This window comes from Cygnus atratus, chromosome 20 (genome assembly GCF_013377495.2).
Source record: "Cygnus atratus isolate AKBS03 ecotype Queensland, Australia chromosome 20, CAtr_DNAZoo_HiC_assembly, whole genome shotgun sequence".
Taxonomy (NCBI): domain Eukaryota; kingdom Metazoa; phylum Chordata; class Aves; order Anseriformes; family Anatidae; genus Cygnus; species Cygnus atratus.
Genome location: NC_066381.1, coordinates 8,555,467 through 8,580,273, shown reverse-complemented (window position 1 = coordinate 8,580,273; position 24,807 = coordinate 8,555,467). Strand labels below are relative to the sequence as shown.

The following is a 24,807-nucleotide window of genomic DNA, read 5'->3' as shown; positions in this document are numbered from 1 at the left end:
CGGGCCGGCAGCGGGCCCCGTGCGCAGGCGCGGGGGTCCCCGGCCATGCCCGCCCTTCCCTGAGGGGCTCGGCCCGCGGCTGTCGCCGTGAGGGGCTCGGGCGGGTCGCTGAGGCGATTTTGCCCCCCTCCCCCGCGCCCTCACGGGCGGTTTGTAATGGCTAACAGCTATCGCCCACTTCGCTCACCCCTCCCCGTCTCGTTCTCTGTAGTGCTTTTTATTTTATTGACGGTGCCGGAGCAGCGAGCTCTTGGCAAATTTAATTCGTTAAGGAGGGTTAGAGGGGGGTATTGTCTTCTTCGCAGGCAGAGGGAGGTGTTTTCCACGCATCAGCGGTGACTTACAGCGAGCAGAAACCAGGTCTCGAGTCCGGTCAGGTGGTACAATTATTATTACAAGCTGGCAAATTAAATTTTGCGTGCACTCTAATTATTAAAGACAAATATTCTGGAAATTAAATTAGGTCTCAGGATATGGCCGCCTAGCAGTAACACATCTTACCTCGACAAAAAGTTAGGAGTTGACTTTCCACGACTAATTTCTCATCACAGACATTTGCAAAGCTCTGCCAATTTAAGCATCATGTCATGCAGCTTTAGGATAGTGGCGTAATTACCAGAACTCCCATAATTTGAGATTCACACTAGGCCAAAAGCTTCCTTTTAGCAACCCAAAGTCTGTTTAATCACCACAAGTCAAGCTCTACTGACAACTTAAGCTGCTGGTGCTTATATTGAACAAACTTCCAGAAATTCAAGTTTTCACAAATTTACCAGCAGGTTTAGTTTCCAAAGAGATCTGTCATTCCAAAGTATGAATTTAGGTCAGCTTTTTAACAAAATCTTATCTATGAATACAAATGCCATAAAAGATTTCAACTTGGTATAGAAACAAGCAGTTTCTGGCTATGCTAGTAATACAAATCAGAACTGTAATTATTTTTTTTAAACAAGACCAAAGGTGAACAATTTCTCACATCAACACATTAAGAGCATCAATTCTTTGCAGACAAATAGCTTGTTCAGAAAGAGAGATTTCGCCCATCATTGTCTCAATATAACATAGGAAAGTCTTGATTTCAGGCATTTTTAAGTATTCCTAAATAACTGCGTGGAAAGACACGATGGGGAAAAGCATTATCATCAGAACACGTAATAATGTAGGCTCAGGATGATAACCAGCTTTTATTTTTTACATACAAAAAACTCAACAGAAGACTTACATCTTTTTCTTGGATTCACTTCTCCACTTTGATATCTGACTATTTCCAAAATGTGTTCCAGTGAAATACAGTGGGGTTCACTAGATCACAGTGATAACTGTTAGGTAACAAACATGAATCAAAAACCATAATTTTGGTTGAAGACAGTCTTTTTAAACTAAAATCAATCTACCGGAGCAATTCTTACTGTGTAATCGCTTTCAGTATTCCTCGAAGAACTTTGTAACTCATTAATTGTTGGCTTTCTTTTGGAGGAAAGCAGGGTCCACGTTCTGTCACATACGCATAAGGAAATCTAAGCACCCAGAGTCCATCAGCTGGAAGGGTTATTTCCTGTTTCTCAGGGTAAAATACAGGGCAAGGTGGTGGCCCTGGCTGAACCTAAAAACAAAAAGGAAATGGGTAGATAATTAAACATCATTAGAATAAAAACTTAAGAGACAACTGAATCCACGGAAGTCTGTTAAGTCTCTAAGCCTTGCCTACAGTCAAGATCTTACCCACTTCAGCACATCCCAGGACACCACTGTGCCACTACCATGAGCCATCCACAAGATTCCATTTCTACCATTGACAAGATGCTGAATTTAAGGCTGCAGATGTGGCTGTCATTGGCTTGTGTTTGTGTTAAGGTTTTACCATGTCCTTCCAACGCACTAAACACTGCGTTATCAGGGGATTTCCAGTACTGTAGCATAGATGTGCCTGAACCATTACCTAAACCCATGTGCTGAAGGACTTCAGCAACATCTAATATAGGTCATGTATAATTCATATTAGAAGACTGAGAAAGCCTTATGCACATTAGCAACTGACATGTGGAACCTACAATGCATAGCCTAACAGATTTTCCAAGTAAAAACACACCCTTAGGAGTCATAAGGTGTGATATAGGTGTAACCTGGGAACAGAAAAATAAGTATCAGCATAAACAAAACCTTCAATTCTTGCCTCAGTTCCAAACAATAACATGATAGACTGCTAATGGCATTAATTTTCTTCCACTACATCCCACTCTCCTCTAAAAAGATAAAATTGAAATGCTCCCTGGGGAGTCAGACGGCTGACAGTTTTCACACACAAAACCTCAGAGATTAGCAAGGCAGGAGGACAAGAACAAAATTAAGCAACTGCTGAACTAAATTGCATGTTTTTATAATACTGGTGGAATTTTGGCATTGGGAGTCACATTTCAGTCAGTATTCTTCCTTTAATTTCTAAAAAGAAACAGGTTCATACCTGATTAGTTGAAGATTTCCCATAAAAGAAGCCAATTCCATTGCTTTGTGATTCCGTATTAAGGATCTTGTAGCACTTCTCGAACAGCTAGAAGGGCTACAAGATGTTCCAAATCTGCTTCCCCTCCCACCGTTCATATGGAACGCATTCGGTACTGACTCTTACTCAGTGACAATACCATACAACGAGCACCGATATGATTTCTTGCCATATTCTAACAAATAATGACCACCTATGTACACACTATTTCATACAGCAGTAATTGAAGGATGATACACCTGCCCATATGTTACAGCCTTAAAAAAAAGCATAAGTGGAGGTTTTTCCTCCATTTCTTTAATACACACTTGAAATCAGGAAAAAAACCCTCCAAGTCAGGGGAAAAAAAAACAAAAAAACAAAAAAACAAAACACTTTTTCACCTCCTAAATTCAAATGGTAACAAATAATAATAACAAATCTCAGCAATGAGTCACTGCTTTTCTCTGACTTTTAAAATTATTAATTTAATTCTTACACAGTCGTTGCTCACTGGTCATCTTTTTTAAAAAATAAATTACCTTTTTTTCCCCAATCTGAGCAAATGTGATTAACTCACTCTTTATAAAATATACATTTTTAAAAACTTACTTTATATAAAGTGTAAAGCTGGCATAAGCCAATCTTAAAGTTTAAAAAAATACCTGCTTACAAAACAGATACTTGGGGCGCTTTTTGCGACTACTGCTTTGGAGAACTTGACTGCAGTTGTTTTGGAAAAGAAAAAAAGAAGTGGTTGGAAAGAGCTCCTTGTAGCACCCCGCTGACACCCTTTGCCTATCACCTTTGTGCCTTCCAGCCCTGCAGTCAATGCTGCAACGCTCAACGTTCTCTCTGCAGTGACCAGATTCCCTTTTGCATTTCTTACCTGAGGCGTCAATGTTATTTGCAGTGGAGCATCCGGAACCACCACAAAGAGTCTCATGAACTGAGCGTAATGTGGCTTGAGCCCTCGCCCCTGAGTCGACGACAGGATGTACAGCGGCATGTCAGAATTGAGGGCTTTGATGGCGGATTCCTTTGGCCCTCCGCCCATCACTTTCATGACCTTATCGGGTCCTGAACACATGAACCTCCTACCACGTGCATCTTCATATTCAAATCCTACGAAAGCTCGAGCGATGTCATCTCTCCGTCTCCCTCTTCCCATCACAACTGCGCTCCTCTTTGCGGGAACGGCCTTGTTAGGTGCAGGCCAAGAATTGGTATCTAAATCTCCTTCATCTTCAGTTCTTGTCCTGATGACAATGTCCCAAGGCATTAAATAGTTTGTTCCCGGGATAAAGCCTTGTTGGTCTAGGCCCGTGTGGAAGTTATAAGCCTTAGCAGGCCCCAGCTTAACCAGTGACCAACTGGAGAATTTGGGCAAGAGGCCCTTGGGGCAGTTAGAATGGAGCATCCCAGGGAGGTACTCGACAGTGGATGCCTGACGATCTACCAGGCTCGGCCTTTTCTCACTTTTGGAGTCCCCACTCTGCCCGTGACTTTCGGCATTGTCCCCTCCACCCTGGGCGTCAGGCGGGTAAGTGCCCAAGCTGCCCGTCGACTGACCCAGGCTGAGGGCCAAGCTCAGACCTGTGCTTTCTCCCTGAGTCTGAGGTTCTTTTTCTTTTAGTTTCTCAATCTCGCCTTCCGGAGGGGCAGGCGATGACTCGTCCCTAGCAGGTGCCGGATCAGGTGTGCTTGGCTGAAACACAGGAAAATTGATGTGCTCCAGTTTCCCACAGCATTTTTCTTCCAGCAGCTATGGGAAAGAAAACGCGGTTAACTTTCTAATTTGTCTCTGGCACAAGCGAATTGAGAGTCACAGTATTTAGCAGGTACAATTAAGGCTCAAGAGGCGTGTGCTATGCGTGAATCAAAGGGGCAATGGGAGAACAGCCCAGGTACGATGGGCTTAAAATTCACGTGAACCACTACACATGAAGGTCCTCCTGTCGGCATGGAGTGGTGCAGACTGAAATTGCCCACGCAGCCCATCAGGCAAAGAATTCTGCTCCCAAGAATCTCTTCCCCAAGCACCATTTACAACTTGATAAAGTTAAGAGGAAACTTATCTGTGGCCACTTCAGAGTACAGACCTTGCTGATGAAGCAAAAGCACTGCTTGACGCAAAAATAGAGGCTTAATAGTTACCTGGTAAAAGTCATAATTTGCTGCTTTGATATCAAAGGGGTCGTCCCGAGGAGCTTGTTTCCTTCCACAGTTACAGGCACCAGTGGAACGAGCCCGGCTGTTGTGGTACAGGATTGGAGGATTTCTGTCTGCTTCTGGCTTCTCACCTAAAAGGGAAATCAATCAAACCCCAGATAAATCGCTCACTAGTTCAAGAGATTCTTTGATTCCCTTAATTCACTGCCTCCTCCTTGCTATGTATGTATGTAAAATTACTTATCAGCAACTCCTTCTCTCTTTCCCGCTTTTTATACAAAGTTCCAGTGTAGATTTTACCACTCAACTGAATCTGCTTTGCTTTTAGAAGCTTTCTAAAAGGCATAAAGACATCTTCAGCCTGCAATACATATTTCAGTTTCTATTCCTTGATTGAACTCTATCAAGCTATAAAAAAGGAAGTGGAGGGCACTTTTACTCTCCTGGAAATATTTTTTTTTCTGTTCGCTATTTCTTGTTAGAAGAACTCCAGTGTAACACCTCCAATCAGCAATAGAGAATCAAAGTTACTACCAACAGCAAACTCGTTCCTAAACGTTGCCCAATAGAAGTGGGGTGGTGGTGTCTGTCTTACGCAGCATTTAGAGGATGCAAGGGCATAAAGACATGAGAACAGTTATTGGAGATTACGCCTTTGTAACACTGACAAAAAAACCAGCCCCCTACCATCTGTGGTTTCTCTGATGTCCTAGTCCTACGCGATGCAAACGCATCAGTCCCAGCACGTGCAATAAGCTGCAGAGGATGAGCCTGAATTGGTCACGGAAGCTAAACTGCCTCCAAATCAGAATGGTCCCTCCTGGCTGTGAGTGGGCATCTCAGCAGGGCAACGTAGAAGAAACCTGCACAACAGCTCTGCTGTAGCTAGTGCCACTCAAGGAGGATGAAGCTTTAGCGGCGCCAAGCTTCCATATTCACGTCCTTCCCATGTTTTCATCTTCCATGAACACGCAAGAGCTGGCGCTCCCACCCTGAGACATGACATTTTAAAACAGGTACAAAATTAAACCACGAGAATCAATCCCAACCGAGCTTCTTTACCTGCTTTCGGGAGCAGGTGAAACTTGTGCACGCAGTGCTGGTCAGTTAAGCTGCGCTCCTCACACAGCTGATGCCCGTTGCTCCAGAACTTGTAACAGTCCTCGTTGAGCTGCATGGCGTACTTGTGGAAGGCCGGGCCGCGCGCATGCTGGCTGTACACACGCAGGGCTTGCGCCAGCTGATTCTTATGGACCGTCATGGTGTAATTGTGGGGCAGGTTGGACTGATAGGCGCTGTGGGCCATGGGGAGGGCTTTCTGGCAACGGTTTTCAGAGAATTTGGTGTCTATATCTAAATAGCCTTCCAAGACTTTGATGCTGCCCATGATTTTGGAGCTCAGTTCCCCGGTGAGAGAAGTCGGGTCATCGTCTTTGCCTTCGATGGTCACTTCGTACAGCTTTAAAGCCGCGGCGACCCACTTCTGGTAGGTTGGGAGCTCAAAGTGAGAGGGCTGCGGGTTCCTCCCCACGCTGTCGTCAAAGCCCTTCTTGCTGAGCACCAGCTCCACGTGCTGCCACAAGAACTCCTTGAGGGTGCAGTCCACCAGCTGCCCAGAGGAGCTGGAGCTGCTGCTGCTGCTCTCTGCGTAGAAGGACAGCTGCTGCCTGCCGTGGCGCATCATCTGATACCTCCTGGGTCCCGACAGGGTGGGAGCCAGCAGCGAGTCCGTCTCCCTCATGGTGCAGTTGCTCCTGAGCTGATCGAGCAGCATGGCCACGGGGTCCTCGCCATCCTGGGCCCCGCCAGCCACGATGTACACGAAGGCCTGGTTGGCGGGCACGGTGAAGAGGCAGTTGATGCTCTGGTTGGTCAGCACCCTGCTCTTGCGGAAGATGCGGTAGATCTGGTCCTCCAGGGCGTGCTGCAACCTCCTCTTGGGGGAGTGCTTCTTGGGGGGCGGCTTTTCCAGGTGGCCGCAGGGGTCCTGGCCCCTGCTTGGGAGGGGATCCACCTTCAGCGCCCCGTTGAGCTGGAAGAGGAAGAGGAGGCGCGGCGGGCAGGGCCTGCAGTTCAGCTTCCACTCCTTGCCGACCGGGCAGTCCTTGATGGCAGCCTTCAGGGAGGGCAGCACCTTCTGCCGCAGCCCGTCCAGCGCCCTGAAGACGCGGTCGTAGGTGATGTCGAAGGAGCAGGTGGGGTGCACCAGCAGCAGGATATGGCAGACGGAGAAGAGGTAGAGGAGGCTCAGGCAGTGCAGCTTCTCCTGGTGCTTCCAGAACTCGTGAGCCTCGGCGTGGGGCAGCGGCCCGGGTCCTCCGGCCGCGCTCTCCCTGCTCTCTGCAGCCGCCAGGTCCCCGCAGGCCTTCAGCAGCTGCGGCGTGTCGCAGATGGAGGTGAGCACCAGGTAGAGCACCCTGCTCTCCTGGCTGTAGTACGCCTGCAGCTGGTTGTAGTCCTTGGCCGCCGGCTCGCCCTCCGGCCCCGCGGCATCTCCAGCCTCCTCGGGGTCGGCCGGCTCGAAGAGGGGGAAGACCTGCCGGTCGCACACGGTGCTCACCAGGGCCGCCTTCTCGGAGCACAGCTGCAGCGCCGTCTTCCCGAAGATGCCCACCACGCACACCTCCTCCTCGCCGGGGGACGAAGGGGACGGCCCCGGCCCCGCAGCCGCCGCCCCGCCGCTCCCCTCGGCGCCGGCCGCGGCCGCCAGCAGCAGCTCCCGCAGGCTCACCGGCCCCGGCAGCGGCATGGCCCGGCCCGGCACGGCCCCGATCGGCCCGGCTCGGCCCGGCCCCGCGCCTGCGCCAAGGCCGAGGCGGCGCCTGCGCCCCGCACGCCCAGCGGGAAGCGGAAAGGGCGGTGGGGGAAATGCGGGCAGGTGGTGCCACCCCCCCCCCCCCCTCCCCGGGCGGGGCTGGGGGTCCGACGGCGGGGCGGCAGGCAGCGGGTACCCGCAGCGCCAGAGGTGCCGCCTGGTTCCTTTCCCGATGCTCCCCAAAGGCTCGGGACAGCCGCAGAGGGCTGGCAGCCCGTGCCGCAGCTGGGTCGCTGCTGTGCCAGCGCAACCAGGGGCTCCGAGTCAGAGAGCCCTTAGGGCTGGAAGAGACCTCCAAGATCATCTGGTCCAGCCCTCACCCTACCACCGGTGTCCAGAAGGTCTCCCCTGAGCCTCCTCTTCTCCAGACCAAACAGCCCCAGTTCCCTTGGCCCCTCCTCACAGGACTTGGGGTCCAGGCCCTTCACCAGCTTCGTAGCCCTTCTCTGGACATGGCTGTAGTGTCTCGCTGTCCTTCTTGTACTGAGGGGCCCAAAACTGAACACAGCACTCGAGGTGCGGCCTCACCAGAGCAGAGTACGAGGGGACAGTCACCTTCCTGGCCCTGCTGGCCCCACTATTCCTGACAAAACCAGGATGCCGTTGGACTTGCACAAAGTGGTGGCTCTCTGGAAAGCAGCCTCAAGGTCTGGTGAAGGCAAGTCCTTGTCCTGGGCGGAGGGAAGCTGTGGCACTGGCACCTCACGTGTCTGCCACTGGTGGAGAACTCATCTCACCACTCTAGGAGTGACCCAAAATGACCCATATCACAAGCACACTCTTAATCACGTCATTGAATTTGTGGGAAGTTGTAGGCTCTCACTTTAATAACACTGCTTAATTGCTTTTCTGTGAATTTACATAATTACCATCAAGATCCTTGTTACAAAAAAATGTAAAAGCAATATTGAATTTCAATAAACAAGCACACATTTATATTACAAGCAGAATCAATGCCAGGAACGTTACAGTCCCTGCTTCAGCAGCAGCCAGGTCTCAATAATCTCAGGAAATTTCACTCTTTTTTTCTCATTATCAGAGAAGATGGAACCAGTCTGAGACACGCTGGAAATATGTTGCCTTTGAAAAAGGCAGATTTCCGATAGAGTGTTTTCAAAATGCCCCCTTCTCAAATGTACTGCATTTACTTACAGATTCATTGTCTGCATAACATAAAAATTGGATTCAAGTGGCTTCCTGACCACAAACGAAAAATACATTATTCCATAAACCTACTTCTGTTCATCAAAGCTGCTTGCAGCACTCAACCGGGCCGGTGAAGGACTTTTTGGATGAGCCATCTGGTAAAAACAAGAACAGGGTCAGATCTTGGAAAATGAACTTAGTACTAATTGCTACGGAGATAAAATATGATGTTAACTGACACTGACGTTATTTTAATGCCTGACACTGACGGTATTTTAACTTAACTGACACTTCATAAAAGAAAACAGACACAGCCAATCCTCAAGATGTTATTAACCCTCAGATTTTGTCCTCTTGGAAACTGGAACTCCGATGCTGGAGATAGCACTGAAAGCATGAGAATGGCCATCAGAAAAGGAACTTCTTAGCATGGTCAAATAACCAAAGATGGGCATTCTGCAGTTTCCTTACCGTTAAAATAGAAATCAGTAGAACCAGAACCCCTCTTTGTGGGTACTTGGTACTTTTGGATGAGAATTATGGAGAGATTACCTAACGTATACCAACGGCACTGCATCGTAAGAAAAAAGTCAGTATGCAACTGTATGGATTTTCAGGCCAGCTCACCGTTACAAACAGACATCACAACTTGCCTGAAATTTGCGCCGTAGTGCCTGTGTCATTATTGGTGTCAACCCGGTCCCACACTCAATGTTTTCTTTATTGTTTAGTGGAGTGCCACCCGGACTTCTGAAAAGATTGGGAACAAGGGGAATTAGTTCTCTAATTAAATTAGTTCTCTAATTTAATTTAGAAAAACAAAACAAGAAGAGAATGGGACTTACCTTTGTATATTGACCTTCTTAAGATGTTTTCGAAGATCTAACTGATTTTTAGGTGGGGTACTACTGGAAAAAATGTTAAAATGAAACATTTTCCACTGTGTAAATAGTGTTCATCATTGTTCTGAACAGAAAAATCTGTTCCGAACAGAAAAAATCTAACAACAAAGAAAGGAAGAAAGTGTCTTACGTTAAGGAGTTTGTAATGTGAGCTGATGGCTTGGATTTAGATCTCAGACTAATACTTTGTAAATCTGAGACTGTAATTAATGCCCTGCGTGTCTTCACTGGTGATCCTGCCTGAAGTTAGAAAAGAAATGTTACCACAGATAAACTTGAGAAGGCCTCGCTGATCCGAGATCTATTTAATATTGATATTCTGAGAGATTTCTATGCTTAGGGTTTTTATGCTTTTTTGCATCCTGAAGATTTTGATGCACCTTGGACAAAGATAGGTTTATTTAAAAAACAGAACTTCTGCAAACAAGATTTTGGATAGGCAAAAGAAGGTGCAAAATATATTGATAACACAGACATAAAGCTACACGCCCTTAATGTAAGGTTAGACCTGTCCTGCACATCAGCTGACATTAGTCACTTGATTTCTTCATTTCAAATGCCCACATGCAGAATTAGAAAAATTCCTTAAACCTGATCACTGAGGTTTTACACGAGAAGAATTATTTTATTGAAGATTTCTATCAAGTGCTAAGACAAACACTGCAGGAAATACAGATTCCAGTGCAGAGCTGGCCCCAATACACCATTTATCCATATATCCTCTGGTTTACCTTGTCCGTTCTCAGGTTGCTCTCCGTCTTCTTAAGTTTTACATTCAGGAGATCTTTGAGAGTGATCTGCATTGGCACATCCTTTTTTTGTGGTGGCTCCTGAAAATACAAGGTGGTTGGAAGGGCGGTTAGGATCAGCAAGTGACCCATCCTTCACGATGGCACGCGCTCCTGATGAACTGGGTCCAAAGAACCCAGCCAGGAGTGCAGAAACAGAAGAACCTTCTTACTCCCTACCAGAAGTGCTTTAGAGCCGTTGCCCCGTTTGAGGAGGAGAGGTGCTGGAGGCAGTTTTGGTGGAGGCAGTGGTGGTGGTGGTGGAGGAGGAGGTGGAGGAGGTGCAGACACAGGCTGCAGCTGTACTGCAGGAGGCGTGCACATGGATGACAGCGGGCCCGTCTGCGTTTGTACAGGAGCACCCAGCATTGTTTTACTGCACTTTTGACAAATAGAATTTTCTGAAGACGAAGTCACAACTCCATTCGTCTGAAAACAATATAAATAAACAAGAGAATATTAAATCCACTGATAAGAGCAGGTAGAATTTAAGAGAAAGGAGCTTGTGGCTTCATTTGATCCAGAAGACATAGATGCCCTCTTAGGATGCTCACCAGAAAACCAGTTCCCTTTAGCCATCAAGTAACTGCAGCTTAGTAATGCTGAATGTGAAGAAGAGGTGAAGCACTCCCCGGTGAGGAGGTCTTGATTTTCTCCTCACTGACCACAGACCCCTACACAAGCAAACATTACCCTGCCCCAAAGGGATTGACACTGACCTGGAGCATTCCCTGTAGTCTGGAAAATTCAGTTTCCAAGTTTTCCAGCTGCTCTCTGAATGTGTTTAGCTCCCTTAAGTAGATTTGTGATGGAAATATTGTTTCTTTAACCACCTTAAAACTCTGAGCATAAAAAGAAACAAAATGAATATTTTCAGTTATATTTCCAGATACAGAGGCCCGACTACTGATGAAAATTCTGTCACAGGGTCTTCTCGCTGAGGTCAACAGAAAGGCACAACACGAAGATACACAGTTTCAACAAATACTTCCTTGGCAGGAACCCAAGGAGCGACTTTCTCAAGAAAGCCTTTTAACTTAATCTAGTAATTCTAAGCTGTAATTCACATTTGACCTGAAAAGTGAACACGGTCACCTCTGCTATTAAAGAAAGACTGCAACTCCTGACACTGCAAATCCTGCTGACGCTGCCATATACAAACTCCAATTTCACATAAGTGTTTAATGTCTACAGTGGCCTTAGACATTTTCTCATAGTTATTCCTTCAACAATAAACACCATATATATTTAGATGTTTCAACAGACATAATTAAGTTTACAGCTTAGTTTTCAAATTTGGCATATCTTGCATTGAGTTCTAAGGCTGACCTCACACACTAGAAAAAACAGAAAAGCAGAAAACTTACCTGTGCAACAGTGTTCTGGCACCAGCAATACAGAAACGACACCGTTGTTGTAAGAGGTTTTACCATGTTTTTTACACTGGGCAAGGCTATTGACCAGCGTGAGGATGGATAGCTTGGGACAGAGGATGGGTCCAGTGGAAGATCACCTGCTGACCTGGAACAGAATAGTTCAGAATGAGGTCATAATTATATTTGTATTTAAATATTTATAGTTTCAGTCTTTGAAAAAGATAACAGTGAACAAATTACAAGTACTAGCAACAGCAGGTGTCAGCGTAGTAAACATGAGCACACAGGCCAGGAAAGGCTAGAAAACACTGTGAGAAGCGCTCCAGCACCAAACAGATTAAAAAAAAAGAAGTATTTCAAATCTTAACTGCTTCTCCTACACGTTAAAGTTAACGACAGATGGAGGAGTAGAAGATACACAAGCTGACACAGCTCCACAGCATCCAAGCCAGGCTCTCAGTAGTCTCCAGATGCCGTTCTGTTACCTCAGCTCCACATACCATCGGAAGCAAAGAGGGGACGCAGGAATTAAGTTAAAAAATCAAAAATTTAGTCAAAACCGGAGCCTCTTACTGCGGCGCGGCACAGCCCGAGCCGGGGGGTTTGGCAGCACCTCCTTTCCCTGTCAGGCGACATTTCGCTCTGGCTCTGGCTTTCCGTCGACGTTTGTACTTGGCCATTCCTGTCAGAAACGGAGGGATAACGGTGAGCGCGCGGAGAAAACGTGAAATTTGACGTGGGGACGGCAATTTCGCCATATAAGGAGAAAAGGGCACGGAACGAGGGCGGCCGGGGGGGGGGGAACCAGGGTCGGGGGGGGGGGGGGAGGACCGGGGGGCCGGGGTCCCCAGCCCCCCGGTTCCCCTCCCCCCTCGGCCCCCCCCAGCCGCCGCTCACCTCACGCCCGGCGCCGCCGATTCAAACCGGGCCCCGCGCGGCGCGCAGCCAATGGGAGCGCCGCTCTCAGCCGTCCCCTCCCTTTCCCCTCACGTAAGCCGCGCGCTGATTGGTCGCTAGGAGGACGCGGGCCCCCTCCTCTCAGCTCGACGGGTGAAGTGCAGGGAGATGGGTGTGCGTGGTGGGGGGGCAATCGCGGGCCTGGCGATGCTCCGCCCTCGTCATTGGGTGGAAGGGTTTGAGCCTGACCAACCAGATGCGGGATGGAGGTGGGAAGGGCCAATGGGGTGGAAAGGAGGAGGGCACGAGCACCGCCCTCCCGCCAATAGCAGCTCAGCGCTCCCTACGCCAGCCAATCCCCGCCCGCCCCCACTCCGCCCCAACGTCGTCTCGCGGCGCTCCCTCCGCGAACCAATCCCCGCCCTCCGCTCCCCGCGGCGCCCAATGAACAACCCCGTACCTCCGCGAGGGTTTACATCCCCTCCCGCCCAATGGCGGCGGCCCTCCCTCAGCGCCCAACCAATGGGAGGCGAGCTCCGACTGACAGCTGCCCAATGGCAACCTCCGTCTCTCCGCGGCCCGCGGCGCGGGGGGCGGGCATCTCCCCGCCGCCGCCTGAGGAATGTCAACTATTCAACATGGAGACGGCGCTCGCCAGGCTCGAGACCATGGTGAGGCCGGGGCGGGCGGCGGCGGGGCCGGGGGGCGGCGGCCGAGCCCCGGAGCTGCCTCCTGAGGGGGAGAAGGGGGCCGCGGCCCTCAGGGGGGAGGCAGCGGCTTGGGCACCGGGGGCGCGGTCCTCACAGCGGCCGGCTTGGGCTGGGCCGGGTCGGGTTGGACCGTTCCATTCCGCTGCCCCCCCCCCCAGGCCGCGCGCGCGGAGGGAGGGGAGGGCGTGGAGCGCCGCGCTGCCGGACGAGTCCATTCCTCACAGCGCGGGGGGGGAGGGGGGGGGAACTCACACCTGGGCTGTCCCATTGTCCCCGCGGGGTGGGGGGTGGGGGGGCGGTGAAGGGGGGCGGGTTGGGATGGTCCATTCCAGGCGGGTCGGGGGGGGGGGGGGTGGGAGCGGCGCTTTCCCGCCCAGCGCTGAGGGGAGGCCGCGGCCCGGCCGGGACCGGGACCGGCACCGGGGGGCGGGGGGGAGCCGCCCGCAGCGCCTCGCCCGGCCGGGACGGGCATTGCCGGGCCGCCAGCCCTCAGCACCGGGCTGCCCGGGGGGCACGAGGCCGGCGGGGGGCTGCGAGGGGCCCTGGAGGCTCGGGGGGCGCCGGAGCCGTGAGGGAAGCGGGGCCCTGTGGTGGCCTCCACAGCCCGGGCTCCCTGTGGTGGCTCTCGGCAGCCGCCTTGCAGCTCCCTTCAGCTGAAGTTTTACACGATATTTTGTGCCTACAAGCGCTTAATTTCATTCATAAGTCCGTGTGTGAGGTAAAATGCTCGCGCTGAGGTAATTCTCCAAAATACGGTGCTCCTTTGTGGTGGTTTTCGGTTTTTCTTCGCATGGAGACTTCCAGGAAATGTTGGAATTCCAAAAATGTAAAAGTTCTGTGGTTTTAATTGTCCATTAGGTACATTAATTGTCAAACCAGAAATGGCCTCATCAGGAGATGGGGGAAAGTACGTTATTCATTACAGAGAGAATTTCTCGTTGTGTGTGTGTTTTTTTTTTCTCCCCTCTGGCAACCTTGGGTTTAATTTCTTAAAAAAAAAAAAAAAAAAAAAAGGGAAAAAAGAGTTTAAGAGTTTCCTAGTCCTTATCAGTACACACTCACACCACCAAAGTGGAGAAAAAAAAAGTCTAGAAAAATAGAAGGAGCGGCAGGAGAACATGATGGGGAATATTGTACATCAACATTATCCCTTAACCTGACGTGTGCAAGGCTTTCACTGTGATACACAGAGCTAGCGTGCTGTTTAATGCTACCTTTAAACTTTTAGTTTACTTTTTATTGTTCCTTCTGTCACTTTTCTACGGTACCAGTGTAGCGCATCCCCGAAAGCATTAGCAGCAGTGGGCAAGTAAGGGTGGCCTGAAAAGAAAGAAGGGGCTGAACGTTGTTAACGTGGGAGCTTGTCCTGCTGACCTGCCTCTGTCGCCTCACTGAGTGACCCACGTGGCGTTGTAATAGGGAGTCACTTGGGGTAAATAGTTGAAGCTGTGATGTTACTTCCATTAAGAAGTAAAATACAATAATCTGAAAAAATGCCAGAGTGCCTGCATCACTTGAAGTATCAGAGGCTTCAAACTGTTACCTAGTTCTCAGCTTAATTGCACTTTAAAACAGATTTTATTTTGAAGGAGCCATACTTCTGAGGTTATTTTTGTTCTCCTGCAGTTACTGACCTGCGGTAATCATACCGAATCCTCAGAATGGTAATGCACACAGTATTTGACTTCAGTGACATACTGCATTCTTGTCAGAGCTCTGAAGTTGTTCCAATTGCAGATTCAAAACCTCAGCCCTGCCCACAGTGTGTGCTTCAGCTCCCTGTGTCTTTTGTTAGTTGTTGTTTTAAAGCCCAGTTTGAGTGATTTCATTTTTCCTTGTAACACATTTTTCTTTCTGTGTAATTCTGCTTCGAAACACCCAGGCTAGCTGTGTGTTTGTTGTCATTGTCGTAGGTTTTGGTTTTGTTCTTGTCGTTTGTTTGTTTTTAGGGTGTTATGGTTTATTTCACTGTTTTAGTGAAAGCTGTGCTTTTAAAGTTGGACTTCTAATTCCTCACTTTAGGACGTGTAAATAATTAAAGAGGTGTTTTGATTAGCTGCCCTTAAAGTTAACAGGGGAATTTATATATGCCCGTGGAAGAAGATGGTAATGTGTCATTGTCTTACGATCTACATTACAAGTACACCAAAAGGGTCTTGCACTGAAGTGTGGAGACCTCAGTGGGGTCAATTATCTGCACAGATGGTTCATACAAACTTCCAAAGGTTTGGAGATTCTGGCTTGGTCTTTCCCCCTGTCCTGATTATCCAAAATTATCTGGGGAATCCATTTGAAAACCCAACTGAATTTTAAATTTACTCCCTTAGCCTAACACTTTTCTGTTTGAGTCTCCTGTTAACTCCTTCCCGCGGGAGGTGGCGTGCCTGGCTGCCGTCCCTTAGCAGTGCTGGGTGGGCCACGGCACTTCTGTCTTGCATCTTCACCCGTGTTTTTGAATTTTACACGTTTTTATAAAAATGCTGTATTTTAAATACGTCTTGAACAATTTCGCTTACCAGTTTCCTATATGCAAACCTCATTCAGAAGTGTAACGTTTCTTTGTCATTAAGTGAAACAAAATATGTACATTGGCAACCGTCTCACGTACTGCAGCTTTACGTCCCTTGCTTTTCCCTCTGCTTACTGTGTCTTCCACCCGGGCTGGCTGGGAGGTTGGATCTCTCCCCAGAAGTGTGATAAAACAACACTTGTATTTCCCCAGAGGTTTTGACATGCATTTCCTGAAAAGTTTCATTTTAATCTCATGGAACCAGGGATAAACTCTTGTGTAGGAGCTTAAAAAGAACAATGTGAATGAAAATGCCAGGTAGTCTTCAGTTATCTGAGGCTAGTGCTCAAAGTACAATAACAACAAGCGTTGAATGAACCACAACATCTATAAGATGAGATTCGTTAGGTGACAGATTGTAAAGCTGACCCATTAGCAATGCTTTCCAGTTGCACTTCAGTGGTGTGCAGTGGAAGAAACTTGAGTTTGGTGGACGTTCTTTCAGTAAAACTTGATACCAAATGGATAAACTGGCAGATGCCGTGAGAGTGCTTCATTCAGAGCAGTTCAGTTAATTTCTGTGACTGTATTTCTGTTGTACTGGACCTACTTTTTTCTCTGAGCGGTGTCTGTCCAGTGCCCTTTTTATGTTGTACTACTAGTGATCGTACACAAAGCAGTGCAATGTTAAAAGGGCATTGGCCAGCAATGCTATCGGCGTTACTCACGGAGCCGCGAGTCCTAAGTCACTGTTACGTCTGAGACCACAGGTGGTTTGAAAACCAACTTTAAAATGGGATTGAAAACTTTTTATTTTTTTGCACTCACTGTCTCCTAGTTGTTTGCCAAGGAGAAATGTTAAGTGGTATTTAATGACAAATCCCATCGACTCTGTGCATGTGTCCTTAGAAGTAAGTGCCCTGCAAAGAGGAAGGAACACTGTACGGGATTCTTACAGCCTGCAGGGTTTTCTACAGAAACGTCCTAAGTTGGCTCAGGTTGTTCTGCGTGCATCAGCCATCAGCCATCTCTCTCCTTCCCGTTCCTCTGTTCCTTGCGTTTTGTTGTTAAGAACCGTAACACTGTCAGTGTTACCCGCCCAGTCCTCAGCCTTTGTATATCAAGTTACTGGTTTTATTAAAAAGAGAAACATCTTTATGGAGACGTATGAAATACACCCCCAGTTCATGGTCCTCTAACAGCCACGAGGTAACCTCAGTGATAATTTATATCCACAGTGTTTGGAAACGAGTGTGTGTTTACGTGCGGTTTAAAGTGACTGAAGAAACTCGTGTGTCCATAAAATGTTCTCTGTAGCACAGTTTAAGAACATCTGTCTGATGGAGGTTTACCATTTCCAAATGCTATGAGACAAACCTAAAATTACGTAAACTTTGAAATGCAGTTGCCAGTTAAAAGAGCACCAAATCGTGCAAAAATGAATTTCTGACAGATATGTTGAGCATTTTGTTGGGTGTTTTTCTTCCTTTTTTTCTTCTGGTCAGTGGAATGGCAGTGATTATGACTAATAATAATGTCTTGAAACATGAAGGTTCTTGCATGTCTGTATTAGGACTGGGTGAATGTTGCCTTGCCAAATGTCTGACCCACAGAAACCGCTGACTTTTTTTTTTCCAATATGTATTTTGAGTGTATTGATTACTTGTTCCGAATTCTTGCTGCTAACGAATGCTCTGACTTTATTGCACTACTGTACTTTACAGCTAGCAGTGCAATAGTATTGTCAAAGCATCTGAAAGCAGAGCATGCAGCAATGGCTTGAGAGTTGCCTCACAGTTTCTAACACTTTCTGCTAAGCCTGTGAGTAAATTACAACTTTACATCTCATAAAGTGCATTTTCTGTGTGACTGTTGTACAGAACTCATCATACAGATGGTCCTGACCTATAACGCTAAGGTGAGATTCTTGCAGGTGTGTGTTTCCTGAGATACAGCAAGAGATAAATAGTTAGGAAATAATACTCTCTTTTTTTTGTCCTGAATCACAGTAGCAGCGTAGTGTTAATGGCTTATTGTTATCCTGTAAATCTCAAATTATCAGTGTTGAAATATTCCAAGAGCAGAGCTTCATGGATAATTTTGAAAGCCACCCTTATTCATCGTCTGCATTCCCAAGAGTTAGCAGTCAGAGGAGAGAGATGGAGAAAAGCAGAAAACGATCGTTCTGGCGTGCCTGTCCCTAGAAGTGAAAAACAAAAAATGTTTGCTAATGGAGGAGCACAGAAACAGTTGATCTGTTAGGAAAAGTCCCTCATGAACTCTTTTAAAAAACATAGTGTATTAACAAGTTTTATTCTTCCATTTTTATCGTACCTCCAAAGCCCACTGAAGTTTGTCACTTTAGCTATAAGCGCTGCTAGTTAATACTTTGGGGTGCAGTTAACAAACAGCCTTATTTTGATCCTAAAAGTCATAATGATTACTTCAGAGTTAAGCGCAACGTAATTAGTGAAAGCTACCATGAAGTTACAAGCATTTTGAACTTGCCTTCATCATAGTCTTCCGTGACTGTAAAATCTCCAAATGATTACATTAAGAAAACAATGAGTTTTTGTTGGTTTGTTTTTGTGAACTGGGAGAACTGCCTTTCTTTAGAGGAGAAGTCTTTAATAGGTATTAAAATTGCAGGCTAAAATTAATTAAGTAATAATGCTATCAGCAGACTGTTTTACAGGGCAATTAGATAACTCTCTGGTGGGTTATTTATCCTGAGGAAATAAATGTGATGTCATCAATTTTATTATCTATTATCTATTTATTATCTGCTCTGGCTTACTGGGGAATAATAAAATGCGTAATGGTTACTATAATAATCTGAGAGAATTCATTCCTCATATAATTAATAACAAGATCTCTGATACACTTTGCTCTTCAACACTTATTCATAGTTTCTGCTGGATAAACAACCGAGTATTATGGTTTAGCTAGCAGAATTCGTAATGTTTGAAAAGAAAAGTAACTAGCCAAGGAACAGCTTTATAAATTGATGGAATGTATGTTGATATTGGGGAAAAAAGTCAAACATCTTGTGCAACATGTGAAGATCTGTTGAAAAAAGATGCACTGTTCTTGTGTCTTGCTGTAACTTCCCTCTTTGGAGTACTGCTTACAAACTCGAGAGGTTTGGCACTGAAAGGGCACGTGATGCAGGAACGGATGGGAACGCTGACATGCGTTTGGGGAACTGTAGGAACCCGGGAGTAGTGGCAAGATGTAAAGTGAACAACAAGCTAATTTAGGTTAGATAAATATAAAGAGGCTACAATCGGTAGAAGTGTGTGTATACGCCTGTTGAAATGGCGCACGAGAGGAAAAAGCTCGTGTCCAGACCTATGTTTGTACCGGGTATGGCAAATGGGGTAATGTCTGAGGCTGAGAGCTTACACGTAAGGTATCGAAGTAATTCTGCAAAGTGATTTCCCACTGCGTTGCTTTTTGTTACCTGGATACTTTATAGCTCTTTGGATGACGGGTTTTAACTTATAAAATAACAGGATTAGAAGTCTCAAAGTTTATTGCTTTGTACTTTTCAGGCTAGATGTGTGTCAGCGTAATTGGCAACCATCATCTAATGGAATAGGTTGGAGGAGTAGAGGAGGCATCTGTCTTCTGCTTTCCTGAAATACAGGAAAGGCAAATGGTTGGGGTTTGTCTGCATTTCTTTTTAAATATACTGTGGCTAATCCTAAATATTTTAGTTCCAGAAGGCAGAATCTGATCTGGATTATATTCAACACAGACTGGAGTTTGAAATAATGAAAAGTCTTCCTGATAATCCATCAGCAGAGGTAGTATTTTCAAATTAAATTAATAACTTTTATTGCATTCTGTGTGAAGTTGGTAATAAATAGGTATTATTCTTTAATATGAAAACATGTGAATGTTCTTTTATCTAGTTGACAGTTTTTTATTATTATAACATTTTTCTTGCATCACGCACCAAGATAACTGGCATAATATGAATTCAGTGCAGAAACTGTCAGAAAACCCAAAATTCTTGGTATAGTGAATGAAGTTCTCCCATGTTTCGCTTTGAGAAATGAGAAGTAGTGTTAACACCTGATTTTTACAGAGGGTATCCTATCTTAGCTATAACTCATCCTTACTGTGAGACCAAAGATACACTTGCTAGTCAGCAGTAACTAAATACAGGGCTGGGGATGGATGAGAGAAAGATGAAAACGATAAATGGCAGTGTGTAGAAGCCTTCACAAATAAGTCCTTGCCTCCTTGTATATTGTGACATAGTGAAAAAATAATCTTTTTTATTTAGAAGTCCCTAATTTATTCCAAATCAGAAAAGCTATTAAAATTCACAAACATAGTAATGTATTTATTATGGAACCACAGAGTTGCACTGGTTTATTAACACCACCTATCGTTTGTGCATATGAAAAACTAAATGTATAGGTAAAAAATACTCTCAACTGCACTTTTCATTGTAAAGGGTTGTTTCATGTTATATTTTAGTTTTTCTGACTCCTGTGCTTTTAAATCTTATGTGGCAGCATGAATTTTCTCAAACAGTTTAAATATACCTCTAATTTCTACGTAGGAAAACCCGGTTACTCTCTTAGAAGAACTCTCAGTGGTGAAATCTCGTTATAAAACATTATGTATGCAGCTGGAAAAAGTTTCCTTAGAGCAGAGGGAATCCATGAATGGCATCCGTGCTGCCCTAGAGAACACAATGAAGATGGTTCAGACACTACAGCAACACACTGGTCTTCAGGTAGCAGCCTCGTTTTAGTAACTCAGCTCTCACGCTGAGTCTCGTGTTAGTAACATGGGCTCTCAGGCCCATGCGTTTGTGTAACCTCTGTGTAGATGTGAGTGGTTTCACTGGGAACTGTTAAATTTATAGACTCATAGAAAATAAGAAGAAAGTTTACCAGAAGAAATGTTTGCAAGATTGCAGCTGTTTTTGTAAATCACTAACCTGATTCATCACTCGTTGGTTAAACTAGCGGTATTTAGTCTGAATTAAAGTTATACTGTAAGTGGATGGTATGACATGTTTGAATAGTTTCACAGCTGTGTCAGAGCAGTCCTACTCTGACTTTTTAAAAGTAGCTACCTTAAAGAAATTAGAAAGAGAAACCAATTTTAAAAAAGCTTTTAAGTGGCAAATGTTTTTTCACTGTCTAAAATGCGTAAGTTAAAAATACTTTGTAACGAATGGGGTGGCATTACAGTTAGTGCAAAGAAACGTTTCCTCTCAATATGATAATGCCTGTAAACTCCCCCCAGCATTTTTGTAAGTGGTTTTCAGACAATGCTGCATTACAGTTTTGAAAAGGTTGTGAAAGCATTGCTTTTGTCCCTCAACAAATAAGGTGATTTAGTTGGAAAATGTTAGTTGATAACGTAGTGGCAGAGATAGGATTGGTGTGACTAAAGCATTATGCTGGATCTGAGCTCTCCCATCAGCGTTCTGATGACAGTGCCCTGACATTGTGTTTAATCTGTCAACAGGTGTAGGCAAGATAGTGGTAAGTCTCTATAGATAAAATGTACCGTATAATGATTTAAAAGACAGCAGTTATTATGTCACAGGAAGAAAAAATATTTTCTCTCTCTGTGTTCCAAGGATACGCTGCCAAGAATAATTTACATATAGGATTTTGTTAAAGTGGAAGACTCTTGTGTCTCTAGAGTTACATTTAGACTTTTTAGCTAATGAAGATCTTGTACTTGACTGTTTCCTAAAACAAAAATTGATTAAACTATTACGGAGAAACTTAACTCTTCAAGTGAAATACTTCTTTTTATTGAATAATTCATTTTATTTTCATTGAGTCATTTCTAGTATTGTGTTAAAGGAATATTGTGTTTGGATTTTCAGAAATACTAAGCTTGTCAACTTGCTTTCATTTGAAGCAAAGTAGGAATCTACTATTAGTTTGCATGTGAAAACAACTACGCAAATGCTGAGTTCTTTTGTAAATATCATCACCCTAGGAACTGGAAGTATCAGAGTTCTTGGTATCTTTTTATTTTCTAGCGCTTGCCTCTGTCAGAAGAAGAACAGACTGCAGCACAGCAGTTAACCTGTCAGACTGTTAAAGGAATGGAATCGCTAGTGGAAGAGGTAATTAGGCCACCGAGTGTCAGTATTCCAGAAACCATTAATCCTGAGTAGCTCAACTCAAGTCAGAAGGGCTGTTTCTGTACCTTAATATCACTCAATCGAATGGAGTTTTTCAGAATGAGCTGAAGTTCCTCTCAAATCTTTCCAGTTTTACTGTGTACTGATTAAGTTGATGATTTAATTTCCTGTGAAATCTTAAATAAAGTTTGGAATATGACCAGCAATAGTTTAAGTGTATTCTAACTGTAATGTGAAAGAACATAAATCTAAACTAATAGTTGTTAAAAAGTTGGATATTCTCCCAGAGCTTCTTGAAGCACAGAGTCTTGGTATAGTTATCTGCAAAGGTTTGGTCTGGGTCTCATAATAAAATCAAAATAGTGAAGAAAGTTAATAGAGTATAATGGTCTTACTAACCTTATCTTTTTCTACGTGTCTTCTTCCTGCCTGCTAGTTTTCTGTCAAAGGTTGCCTTTCTTCCCTTAATTGCCACGGTTGGTTTGCATGAAAGCCTTCCAGTACCTTTCTGCTTCATTCACTCTGTTTGCAAATATCTTCCCCAACCTTGATAAATGCTCTGGTTTTGTCTTTCCATTATTCTAAAGCACTTAAGATACAGCTGGCATAAACAGCCCCAGTGCAAAATGTAGCTGTATCCTACTCCTGCTGAGGCCAGTTTAATTGGTATTGTTTCCTATGTTGTCAGTGAGCGTGTTTTGAAGATATTCTAAAAGTTCTCTGAAAGGCAGAAGGAATGGAAAGATGCCACAAAGGTCCTGGGATTTTTTGTCAGTGCTGTATTTCTTTTTTGGCTGAGGAGAGCTGAGTGTAGCTACCTTTAGGTTGTCAGGACTGTCAGCCTCTGAAGGTTGCCTGAGAATAGGAAAGCCATTTTTTTTCCTTTGCTGCATGTGCAGTGCTTTCAACTACATCTGTACTGGAATGCAAAGGAGAAAGCTGAAGAGGTTCATCTGACTTGCATATGAATCTTCCTGTTTCCATTTTAAATTTATTTTATTTGAAACCAGGCTTTGTTTAATGCCTCAGATTCTGCTGTTGGCTGCAGTGGCTGCAAGATCCTTGGTTATCCAATGGTAAAATGTAATTGCTAATACAGAAATGAAATTGCAGAAACTGCTTTCTAAACCAAACTCCAAGAAATCCTAACATTATCTCTTGTTTATTTTTAGCCATTTTGTTCAGGATCTGTAGTTCCTGGCTCAACTGAAGGTAAGTGCAGGAAGAATTTTCCACTGTTTTTTTCCCGGTTGACCATTAAGTCTGATTCTCCCCACCCCCTACACCCAGCCCCAGTAAGTAACCTTTGGGATTAACACTAATCTCTCCTAAGACTTCCATCTCTAATATTGAACTTTCATAGTTCTCTGCTATTTAAACATATCAAGTTACTACCTAGAATTCAGCAATTAATAACTTAAGCTGTTGTACTTTCTGAAAAAGGCAGTTATTATAAATAACTTCTGCTGACGAATATGGGCTCTTTTGCCCCTAGTACGACAGGGGCAAACCTCTCAGTCAGACCATAGAGACCTATTTCAGTGTTTTCTTAAAAAGAAGTGAAAGTACTGTCTTATCTTTGGCCTGATTTCTGAAGAAACAAATACCTTCTGTTTCCAATGTTTTAGAGTCACAATTCAAACCATTGACTGAGGAAATGCTTATGTCTGTACCAAGGAGTATCAGAAGCACTGTTAAACTAGCAGACTTGAACAATTTGTACAGGGAGCTATTTAACCACTTCATTGTAAATAAGAACAGGTAAGACTTAAAGCCACTCGTTACTAAGAATTTTATAAGTTGTAAAGAAATTCATCATTTTCAAATGAAACAAACAGCTAGTTAACCATTTGCTGCTCCGTTAGAACTTTGAAATTTGATTTTGCTCCCTGATGGCCTTGCTGGTTAGGTATATACCCCAAAGTGTTAGGCCATCATACAAAACACCCTAAATTCCTTTGTAGAAAAGTGGCATTTATAATTGGATAATTTACAATACTGAATGTCAGGTTCTTCAGAAACAGGCTGTGTTGTTTTTTTTTCAAAATCCTAATAGTAAAGCCTGACCCTGAACTCCACCAACACTACCACCCCTTATCTCTCCCACAAGCCTTGACCCCTTCCTGGGATTAGTGCTGCAGATCTCTTGAAGGTGATGGCAAAAATGCAGAAGTTTTAAGCTCGGAAACTCTGTCTCTTTAATCCCAAAGTTGGATTAGGAAGTGATTGTTCTTAGATAAATGCAGCACAGTAAAGTTGATGACAATCTCAACAATTATGAGAATTATGGAACACTTCCTAAAAATCATTCTTTAAACAATACAGGCCTTTTAGCCATTTTCTGACAGACCTGCTGTTTGATACCCAGTTTTGCTAAATAGTTTGCTCTTGCCTTATAGTGCCGCACTGAGTGTTTCGCAGATGAACAAGATGAATATGAAAGCCACTGACTCAAGAATACGAATCTTAAAAGAACTTGCCATTGTGGAACTTGACAGACAAGGAAATGTTAAATTAGTTGCATAAATGAACGCTCGGTCCGTTCTCATTTGACACACAAGCATCTTCGTCATAGCTCCTGAATTATTAACAAGCAAGTATTTCTTTGGTGTCCGAGTTAAAAGAACACTGTTGGAAAGTTGTTCATGTATCCGTATAGAAATCCTATTTCTAGTACTTAAAAACTTCAGAATGAAAAAATGTTGAGGTTGGAATTTGATCTCGGATATTTATAGGATTACAGACGATGCATTTTTGAACAGTGTTGTTAACCACGTGACGTTTCCATATTCTTGCCTACATTCCTGAGCGGGGTTTTTAAGGCAAATAACCCAAGCCACTTAATTGTACTTACATTCCTGAATAAATGATGAAAGTCAAGGA

At 44.9% G+C, this 24,807-nt stretch overlaps 3 protein-coding genes across 6 annotated transcripts; 1 reads left to right on the top strand and 2 right to left on the bottom strand.

The window, feature by feature from the left end:
• Positions 1-1,158: 1,158 nt before the first annotated feature.
• Positions 1,159-8,686, bottom strand: SMG8 (SMG8 nonsense mediated mRNA decay factor). Its single transcript, XM_035561191.2, has 5 exons — positions 8,619-8,686; positions 5,714-7,473; positions 4,637-4,782; positions 3,369-4,244; positions 1,159-1,603 (listed from the first exon to the last, which is right to left on the bottom strand). Exons 1-5 carry the CDS (start codon positions 8,684-8,686, stop codon positions 1,406-1,408), a joined length of 3,048 nt encoding a protein of 1,015 aa, XP_035417084.2. The 3' UTR covers positions 1,159-1,405.
• PRR11 (proline rich 11) lies at positions 7,823-12,672 on the bottom strand. Of its 4 annotated transcripts, none has more exons than XM_035560881.2 (10): positions 12,576-12,672; positions 12,252-12,360; positions 11,670-11,823; positions 11,022-11,144; positions 10,483-10,731; positions 10,246-10,344; positions 9,645-9,754; positions 9,458-9,520; positions 9,266-9,362; positions 7,823-8,767 (listed from the first exon to the last, which is right to left on the bottom strand). In XM_035560881.2, exons 2-10 carry the CDS (start codon positions 12,356-12,358, stop codon positions 8,699-8,701), a joined length of 1,071 nt encoding a protein of 356 aa, XP_035416774.1. In that variant the 5' UTR covers positions 12,359-12,360; positions 12,576-12,672; the 3' UTR covers positions 7,823-8,698. The 4 variants fall into 4 exon arrangements, with proteins under 4 accessions (XP_035416774.1, XP_035416775.1, XP_035416776.1 ...); XM_035560882.2 differs by having other exon boundaries at positions 7,825-8,767; positions 9,458-9,517; XM_035560883.2 differs by lacking the exons at positions 12,252-12,360; positions 12,576-12,672 and adding an exon at positions 12,059-12,149 and having other exon boundaries at positions 7,825-8,767.
• A 465-nt stretch (positions 12,673-13,137) lies between these two features.
• On the top strand, positions 13,138-24,807 carry SKA2 (spindle and kinetochore associated complex subunit 2). Its single transcript, XM_035560884.2, has 7 exons — positions 13,138-13,246; positions 19,514-19,603; positions 20,371-20,547; positions 21,820-21,906; positions 23,097-23,136; positions 23,553-23,685; positions 24,324-24,807. The coding sequence occupies exons 1-7, from the start codon at positions 13,214-13,216 to the stop codon at positions 24,448-24,450; spliced, it is 687 nt and encodes a 228-aa protein (XP_035416777.1). The 5' UTR covers positions 13,138-13,213; the 3' UTR covers positions 24,451-24,807.